This window comes from Microchirus variegatus (genome assembly GCF_963457635.1).
Source record: "Microchirus variegatus genome assembly, chromosome: 16".
In the NCBI taxonomy this organism is placed as follows: domain Eukaryota; kingdom Metazoa; phylum Chordata; class Actinopteri; order Pleuronectiformes; family Soleidae; genus Microchirus; species Microchirus variegatus.
In genome coordinates this window covers 11,735,721-11,746,269 of record NC_139817.1, presented here as the reverse complement: position 1 = coordinate 11,746,269, position 10,549 = coordinate 11,735,721, and the positions used below count along the sequence as shown (strand labels likewise).

Genomic DNA, 10,549 nt, shown 5'->3' with positions numbered 1-10,549 from the left:
CAGTATTATAATTGGTAATACTGATATGAAAGACTTTTAATGAAAGTGATTTACGGCTGCGGCGGTTTGGTGGAGTTAAATATGGCCATGAAAACTGTTCATGACGAAAGGACCCAATGCCAAGAGGAACTCTGCTGCTTCCTGGCAAAGGTTCAGCGGCAGTTCTCTTGTCCAATAACAAGGGAAATCCCCAAAATAATGGCTTTGTAATAAAGAAATGTGTGTAAAAGACGAGTGTGGCGTTTATGGATATGGGACACCTTTACACCAAGACGTTCGGGATTTAATTTTTATCAAGGGAGTTGATAACGGACTGTTGCCTTTTGGCTTCAGTTAGCACAGTGTAGTACTTTTTATACTATCCCTAACCCTATATAGATATACTGAATAATCACCAACAAGTGAGATTATAGCCTCGCTGCATGTGTTGCCTTTCTATGAACTCTGGCATTTGTTGAGAGAAGTCACGTTCTCATGATTTCTGTGCAGGAAAGGTCGAGTGGTTCGATGGGAAACAACCCGTTCCTCCAACAAGGAACCAAACTAGTTTATCCTTGAATAAATAAATAAATAAAGAAAGAAAGACAGCCGCCATGCATCCACACTGACATTTCCCCGCTGTGATTGTCAGGACAGTTAACTTCACCTTCAGTAATGATCACAAACAGTAATGGAGTTTAAAAAAACAGCAGGAGGTCGATGAAGAAGAGGAACTTCTTTTAAGAGACTGACCACAGAGTTTGTGAACACTGCTGTTTGGCATTCTAAACTCTAGCCTTCACTGTTTATCCCTGTAAAGCCCAAACCATTAAATAATTGACCGAAAAATCTAATTCTTTGAAACCTGAGCCTTCATTGGTCCTTCTGAACAAACAAACAAAAACATTTTTCAAATATCAATTTCCAAATAGGAATTTTAATTTGTATCATATTTGATACAGCGGCACAGCCACAATGCAGCAATGGAACTGGCAGGGTGGAAGTCTGGAAGACACAACGTTTCAGTTATTTTTACTCATTTTGTGGTTCACAACCTTTTTATTTTGAGTGATGGTAGGCTTGAAAACAGTTGTTCAGACAAAGACGCTCTCTGCATTTCTCAAAGTACACATCGGCCTACGCAGTGCATCGAGTTTCTCTGTCTGGGTTTTCCCATATTTTTTTTAATAAAAATTGTCACACTGCTCATGTGGAGGGCTCAAAAACTCATGTATCACATATTATGATATGTTTGGCGTTATAGGGTTAAACTCCATCTACTCCAGGGGGGTGTCAAACATACGGCCCGCAGGACCAGAACTGGCCCACTAGAGAGTCCAATCCGGTCCACAGGAAGACGTCAAATACTATCCAATTTACACTGGACTTGTCAAACAGGATTAATTTAACTTATCAAAAATGTTCAGATATATCTTAAAATATAACCTGCTTTCTTTACCCAGTGAAAATGCTGCTCATTTGGGAAATCACATAAGTTTAGACATCCTTTTTGTTTTCCTCTCACAATCTTTTCTCAGGTGGTTCCATCCCTCTTGACATGATCACATCCTTTTTGAGAATGAAAACAAAAAAACACTAAAGCCAAGAAAACTCCATATTAACAAATGAGTATTTTTCAGGCAATTGCTGACCGGAAAATGAGAACATAACTGTATCCATACTGAGGCATAAAAGGCAAATTATATTTAAACATTTACACATAAATATTTATAGGTTTCGGATGACTGGAGACACCGTGAAGCCTCTTTATGATCTTTAGGCATTAAAAAAAAAAAAAAAGCAAATTATATTTCTGGCTCAAATAAATACACAGTTATTACAAAGATAAAGAAAATGTGTCAACAAAAATACAGTTATTGTCGTGGAGATTGTAGTCGGGTAAAGATACGACGACATTAACATTGCAGCGCTTTGTTTATGCAAACTATTCACATGAATGTGTCTTTAGTTAGTGCATGAAATTAGGATGATGTTGTGTGTGTTAGAAAATTATAAGACCAAACCATTATTCATGTACACTTTTATACTTCATACTCGTCTTTACAGGTTTTAGAGTTATTATATACACACACACTGGTTTTGCATTTTTTTGTGGACGCTCATCGACATAATGTATTTCCTAGCCCCTTAACCTAACCCTTAACCATCACAACTAAGTGCCTAACCCTTAAAATTACCCTAAACCTGGGTCCCAACCCCCAAAAAGCCCTTTGAAGTGAGGACCAGCCAAAATGTCCTTCTACCAGCCAACCCCAACCCCAACCCAACCATATTCTAACCCTAACACTAGGTCTTGACACCCAAAAAGCCCTTTGAAGACATGAGGAACAGCCAAAATGTCCCCCCTTTGCCAAAATGTCCTTCTACCAGCCAAGCCCAACCCCAACCTTATTCTAATCCTAACCCTAAAACCAAGTTTTAACACCCAAAAAGCCCTATGAAGACATGAGGACCAGCCAAAATGTCCTTCTACCAGCGAAGCCCTACCTTAACCCCAACCACAATCCCAACCCTATTCTAATCCTAACCCTAAAACCAGGTCTTGACACCCAAAAAGCCCTTTGTAGACACGAGGAAGAGCCGAAATGTCCCTTCTTTGTCAAAATCTCCTTCTACCAGCCAAGCCCAACCCCAACCTTATTCTAACCCTAACCCTAAAACCAAGTTTTAACACCCAAAAAGCCCTATGAAGACGTGTGGACCAGCCAAAATGTCCCCCTTTGCCAAAATGTCCTTCTACCAGCCAAGCCCTACCTTAACCCCAACCACAACCCCAACCCTATTCTAATCCTAACCCTAAAACCTGGTCTTAACACCCAAAAAGGTCTTAACACCCAAAAAGCTCTTTGAAGACGTGAGGACCAGCCAAAAATGTCCCCCCTTTGCCAAAATCTCCTTCTACCAGCCAAGCCCAACACCAACACCAACCTTAACCTAATTCTAACCCTAACCCTAAAACCAGGTCTCACCCAAAAAAACCCTTTAAAGAAATGAGGACCAGCCAAAATGTCCTGATTTTGGTCATCACAAAGCCACAAAGCCACAAAGCCCCTTACCTTAACCTTAACCATCACAGTAAAATGCATTACCTTTACCTAAACCTAATTCTAACCCTCTATTTCCTCACAAAGCCTGTTAAAGTTGTGTGGACCAGACAAAATGTCCTCACAGAGATAGGTTTGCTTGACAATTGGTCCACACAGCCTACTGAAGACGCACACATACACACACACACACTCTGTGTGCAGTTCCCCGGAGGCTGAGCTAAAATTATATTGTGACGTGATCTTATAAAGAAACATCACTGTTATATGAACGTGAGCATTTTCAACTCAAACGCCTTATTTACTCCAAGAACAGATTTGACTGCAGCTGATCTCATTTGTCGGATGTTGTCGTGTGATTGTCGCCGACACTGTTGTTTAGTAGTTTTTATATGACATGTTGTCTTATTTTCATCTTGTCATTATTTTAGCCGCAGCCTCTCGATCCATCAGAGGAGCAGCGTCTCTCCCTGCCTCGCTCGCTCAGGATAAAATAATGGTTTTGCATAAAAAGCACATAAACAAAACTGAGTGCAATGCTGTTTGTGGCAACTGTTGTGAGTGCGATCAGTTCCCCACTGAACCAGAAACATGGCTGTGTGAGGTTACGCACACTTTGTAAGTAGAATATCGAGCACAGCATGAGGCGCTTCGTACATTTGAATATTCATCCACACCAGATTTATCAGCTAACATCTGCGCTGCGCTTCCCAAATCTGACTGTTGATAAATAAAACATGACGTGGGGGAGAGACAGACAGAGAGAGAGAGAGAGAGAGAGAGACGATGCCGTGTCATAATTAAAATGTTCTTGTGGCGTTTAACAGTGTAACAACGTTGAGTGAATCTCACTGGACACCTAAAACATTAATGATCAAACATTTGTCTTTAACCACAGTGGAGGCCACATTAAACAACAACAAAAACGAAGATAAAGCAGCTTAAAGTGTCTCGTGTGTCTTTTTCGTTGTTGTTGTGGCTGTTGTTGGGTTGCTGTAGACCAGGGGTCTCAAATATGCGGCCCGTGGGCCACATGGAGCCCCCCAGTTGGCGTCCTGTGGCCCTACTTAGATTCTATTTATCACCACATATTTTATAACATTTATTTATAAATGCAACATTTAATTATATATATATATATATATATAAGGTTTAATAACAAGCATCTGCATGTTTGTTTTAATTTTTTTGTCTGTTTTTGTTATTTACAGATTCATTTTGCTTTAAAATGTTTTTTTGTTGTGAACTCCTGTGCATGATGGATTATCAAGTTCTAATTCTAATTGCTATTTACTTAACAGTTAATTTTACACAAACGATCCCACAAATGACCAGCCCCCCCCCCCCACCTCCGTCCTGACCAGACTAGAAGTTCACTGGCCATTTTGACTTTGAGGCCCCCCTGCTGTAAACACTCACATCCATTATCTGCACACACTGAATTGCACCAGCGTGACTCATTCGCTATTTTGTGCCGAGAGCATCTCCAATCACAGCAAATCTGACCTGACAACTATTATTACAGATACGTTTGTTTATTTACAGACACTGAGCCCTGACAGCTGTGTGAGCGCAAAACAGCTTTGTTTTTTAAAGTGAAAAGACGGGAAAAAAAAGACGGTGGTTTCCTCCTCGGGAATCTCCTGCTGGCCGCGATCCACCGTACACATCCTGTGTGAAGGGACACAGCAGCGAGCGATACAAGCTCGCAGAAAGTGGATCTGGCAGAGCGACAAAGACTCTTCCGTCATAAAACAGGAGACGTGTCTGCGTCGACATGTTTGCAATTACAGCATCTGCCAGTTTACTGTCGGTCACAGGTCGTGCGTTACATTGTTTTTTTTTTAAAATTTGATGTTTGACCTTTGAATAAATTTAAAGTGTCAAAGCTCAACGCTGCCACTCTGACTCTTGAATAAATCACAATTTGCATCTATTATTTCTTATTAATCTTTACTCAGACAGTGTTTACTTTTATAATTATTAAAGGCAGAGAAGAAATGTCATCGTCCATTATTTAAAATATCACGTTATAATCCCACGAACCAGTCAGGGTAACTGTTTTATACACAGGCTGAGGAGACACATGAATGTTTAATGGAGGTATAGGCATGAATAATGTGGTGATAATCAACGGTCTGGACAGTTGAAGCTTAGTGTGGATGTTATTTGTGAGGAAAAGATAACAGACTAACTAAATATCTTATAGCCAAAGTTAAAGCTGGTGGAAGCAAGGCAGGAGCACAACACAAAACGGCTTCATACAGTGCGACTTAAGATGAAAACACAAAATGTTTTAAAAGTGTATTCTCTTTTTTTTACACATAATCCTGGACACTCTAACTTCTAATTTTTGGTAGTCAGGCGTGTTGTTTTCCATTACTGCAGTACTTCCTCAAAGTGGGCGGAGTCATTACATAGTGTCATTAGAATCAATTCATTCCCTGAACTGAAATACAACTGAACCGGGATTGTGATTCGGCTCACGATCGCTGGCTTTCAGCAGCGCTGTTGCTTAAAGGTTCATTACGTAATAAATCTAAAGCAACTGGCCATAAAATCCTCCTAATATGTCACAGAGACTCAGTAATAATATTCATATAACAAACTGAACCCACCAACAACAACAGTACAGCCAAAATATTTGCATTGAAAAAAATATTTTGCAGACTGCAAATCATGTTTATGTTTCGAAGTCATGTTTTGGCATGTGGCGCCACCTACCGCCGTCTACCAATCATTGCAGTCAGTAGAGTCTCAGCTGCCGAGCAACCACGGGTTGCCAGTTACGTCAGAAAATGAATCCTAAAAGACCTCGGTATTTTGAATTTGAATGTAGTAACCGTTTTTGGCCACATTCTTACATATGGCACCTTTAATACATCAGACTCCTCTGTTAAATATTGAGATTTTAGACATTAGTCCTGTGCTAAATGTTGGAGATTAAGCGTGCTTTCAGGATTTTTAAGTCTTTTTAAATGATCAACAGTTCGGCATTGTTTAGTTTGGTTCTTGTGTCGGACGTCACGCTCATGACTCTTCCATGGACGTCACTCTCTGACCAATCAGTGGCCTCGATTGGAACCTCACCAAACCCGGTGTAATTACAACATCCATAGTGTACTGAAATAAAACTGGACATGCACACATTCTTGAAGACAAACAATTATTTGTTTGTTTTTTATAGCTGTAATGATTTGAATTCATTTCAGAGCTTATGAAAACTGCACGACACGAGGGTAAAAGGAGCCTTTCCACTGACCCTGAAGACTTCAAGCGACCATCTGTTCAAAAAGCATCCACTGGAAGCAGAGCCATAAAAAACTGAGAGGACTTTCATGGAAACTCCCTATAGTTCAGCCAGTAAATACGACATCATCAGGTGTTTGAACTCCCCAACGACTGTCAACACCAGGTTTTAGCACCAGCGACACATTTTATTGTATTTGAATATAATCACATTTATTATAGAGCTGTATACATAGACCGTATGTATAAAGATGATGCCAACCCGGTAGTAAAAATATGTCAAATAGCCACCAGGGGGTGACTCCACACATTTTAGAGAATAAACAACAACAGCCGATTTCAATTGGAATTCAATTGTCATGTGTTCCAGAATCAGTTAAGTAACATTTCTATCATGTAAAACAGCAGCTGCGTATTATATTTGATGCATTTGATGCAATTTGATGATATTTACAAACTACAGAGCTACTGGGGTGAGACTTTCCCTCCTGCTTTAGGGGATTACTGTGTTTTGACTCTCACACAAGAGGAAGCGGAATACTTATCGTCTACTTTTCACCATGAATCTGAAAGTCTCGCACAGTTGTCTTACATTTATTGTTCGTTGTGTGACCTGGACTGTCTTCTTTTTGTTTGTTGTTTTTGTCCAGGGTAAAATGTCCCTTTGTCCTTGTGCGTGGGACGTGTTTGTCATTGTTGACTTGCGTCTACTGTAACGACGTCGCCAAGGGGACGTTTGCCTCCACTTAATTACATAACATTACTTTTAGTTTTTGAAATAAATGACATTATTAACTTACTACTGTTGCAGCTCTGTAATATTTATGGGCTGTGTTTCGGTAAAGGCTCTGAATCAGCTCTGTCATGTGTATTAATTTTGATGTGAGTTATTAGGGGCATATTTATGATGGTCGATGGAATGACATTAATCTGACACAAAGTCGGACCTTTGTCAAAATGGTCAAAGAAACTGTTAATTCCATCTCTCTCAAGTGTTAGGCTGTAGCTGTAATGATTAACTAGTAGTAGAAATAGATTATAAAGATAATACTGAGTTGCAATGAAATGATTGATAAATCTTAACAAATAGTTAATCCTTTTTTCGCATACCTTGCTGTGAAGTGACACTCACATTTTAACACACTGCACCTCTTTATAATCTATTTCACGGATGATTTTGTCACCGACAATCAGAAATGTAATTAGAAAAAAAAGAGTAATTATACATGAGCCGAGCAATCAGGGGAAACTTCTGTCCCACAGTAATTAAACATTTGGTGCATGAATCAATATTTATAGGTGAGGGAAGAAAAAGGGGGGGGGAGCAATTTTGAGTCAGACCCACTGGGCTGCAGCACTGTATTCATTTGAAACAGCACTGCAGCTCCCACACCGAGGTGTTAAGGTGGAGCAGCAGCAGCAACAGCGTAAAAGGCACAGGAGCAGCATGTGGGAGGCTGCACAGCCCAAAAAAAAAAAAATCCAAAACGAGCTGAGATATAGAGAGCACTGTCCATCGTGGTTTTACTGCTGAGGTGTGAGGCCGTGGAATTGGAGCAGCATTATGTGCTCACTGAGTCTCCCCTGGATAAACACATTGACGCTTGAATGCTCGATCACACGATGATCTGAATACTTAATGCGGCTCAATTAGTCGACGAGAGTTTGACTTCGTCATTAGCCCGAAAAGCTGCATCATCGTCCCCGACTGTGAGGCTCCTTCTGCACCTCAGCAACACACCATTCTTCTTTTAATATCCATTTATTTTTAAACATTTTTTTAATTAATTCGATTCCATTTTCAATGTCAAACACGGGGCTCAAAGCAAGGGCAGGCAGCCACTTGTGGGCCCAGGCCACCTTTGCAGATAAAAAAGGCAAATGGAATTCCCCCTCTTATAGGAGATCTTTTTTTTTGATAGCAAAATCTGATCAGTGTTATCTCTTTATTGTCGTGTGCCTGGCTTTGTTCCCAAATCAGTGCCACTGCTGTGCTCCCCTCAGTGTGAGCAATGTGAGTTTGTGAGGAGGAAAAAGAAAAAAAAAGCTCCAGTCTGTGAAGCTACGCCACCACATTTAGAACCGCACGGTTGCTTTTAACGCTCTCATGAATCTTTGATGTGGTTTAAGTAAAACACTGTGGCGTAAGAGACGGACGTTTTTGTATGAATTTATAACAAGACGCCGCTCGACACTAGACGTGAAGCAACCGCTTGTTTTATTAATAACGTTTTAGCTTTTTTTTTTTAAGGTTGGTAGTCTATCATTTAAATTTAACTTGTGAATGATATCATACCTTCTATACATAGACTATATCACACAACTCAGTGGCATATAGGGTGACATACAGAGAACTTGTTTTTGAAAAAAATGGATAGTTATTTGAGGATTATGTGAAATGTGGGTTTCATAAACACTAATATTTTTGGTGACAAAAATCACAATCAGTGTAAATAAATGGAAAGACAGATTCCAGGTGAGGACATTATCGAGACATCCAGTATCGATACCGATATCACAACCTTGAGCATCAACTGATACCAATATCAGTCAGATGCAGTCATTTCATATTCTTTTAAACTACAACGCTGCTAATAATGATGATGATGGCTTTTACCACCGGGTCATATCAAGATGTACGTTTACAAATAATAAATATTCTATACGGAAAAACAAACATGACTCACACACTTTTTGGATTGCATTGGATTTTAGATTTTTTTATTTTTTTACGAAATCTGGTGATTTTGACTCATGTTGTGATACTGTGCATAATAATGATATAAATAATCGGTAACACTTTAGATTAGGGAACACGTGTTCACCATTAACTAGGTGCTTACTAACGTACATATAAGTAGCATAGTAGCCCTTTATTAGTAAATATTAAGCACGTATTAACATCTTATGTAGGAAAAATCTGTCATAATAGAGGTAGAATAAGGTTATGCAGAATAAGGTGTTAATACGTGCTTAATGATTACTAATGAAGGGCTAGTATGCTACTTATATATGTTAGTAAGCACCTAGTTAATGGTAAATGTGTTCCCTAATCTAAAGTGTTACTGAATAATCTAACAACAGTGACGTTGCACATGCATGTGGACACGTGACCATGATGTAAAACACCTGCGCTAATGGATCACTAATCACTCCAGTCTGATGATCCAGTTTAACAACCTCACAATCCTGCGCAGCATCAGGATCAGGATCTGTCCAAGGTCCTGAACTGCTTCACCACCACCACCACCACCACTGACGTTGCATTAACTCAACTTAAGCTCGCTCACACACACACACACACACACACGCACACACACACACACACACACACACACACACACACACACACACACACACACTCACGCACGCACGCACGCACGCACGCACGCACGCACGCACGCACGCACACACACACACACACACACACACACACACACACACACACACACACACACACACACACACACACACACACACACACACACACACACACACACACACACACACACTCACTCACCTTCCACCTCGTCTTCAGGCAGGTGTACAGGGGTCCGGTAGGTGAGGACATCTGGAATAGTGCAAAGTCCCTTGTACATGAACCTGGTGGTCACAGCACGCACTGGCATTTCTGCGAAGGGAAACCAACCGCTGTGTCGCGATCTTCATATAGTCCAGCTCTCCAGAGTTTCCCCACACAAAGACCCGATTACTGTCCTTGTTTTGTGTATATAAATGTAGATTTTTTTCTGCAAACTTCAACCCTGCTCGATGGTGTTTTTTTTTTTTGGGATTATTCTCTGGATAATGCGAAAAAAAAAAAAAGACAGAATCTTGACTGAGCTGCGTGTCTGATCTTAGAGGAGGGGGAAAAAAACCTGTGGCTGTTCACTGGAGACAAGACATGCAGCGAACAAGCGTTCCACCAAAAATGACATGCAAAACTTTTATAGTTTGCATCCTGACGCGCAGTCTGGAGGTTTTAAAAAGCCCTCAGGGTCTCGAATGTCCACTCACAATAACAATAATAAAAAAAATCTTGATCCAAACAGACGCGCTTCCTTTATTCTACCCGCACACACATCCTCCTGCATCCCAGCATTTGTGAAGAAGACGCGTCAATAAAAGCCCAAATAAAAAAATGCGATAAATCGATGTTTCTTTTCTGTTTCCTATGATCACGCGTGTTCTTCTTCTTCTTCTTCTTCTTATGTCCCCGTGTTTTTCCCGTTCATAGAAAAACGAAATAAAATAAT

The 10,549-nt window shown here is 40.2% G+C and overlaps 1 protein-coding gene across 1 annotated transcript in view; it reads right to left on the bottom strand.

Annotated features, from left to right (window-relative positions):
- The window catches only part of cabp7b (calcium binding protein 7b), a gene marked incomplete at its 3' end in the record, with an annotated part of 16,188 nt that extends 6,254 nt beyond the window's left edge, over window positions 1-9,934 (bottom strand). The window contains exon 1 of the mRNA XM_083902121.1: window positions 9,814-9,934. Coding sequence (XP_083758247.1) covers window positions 9,814-9,922 — 109 coding nt within the window. The 5' untranslated portion in view covers window positions 9,923-9,934. The remainder of the gene's footprint in view (window positions 1-9,813) is intronic.
- Between the last annotated feature and the right edge of the window lie 615 nt (window positions 9,935-10,549).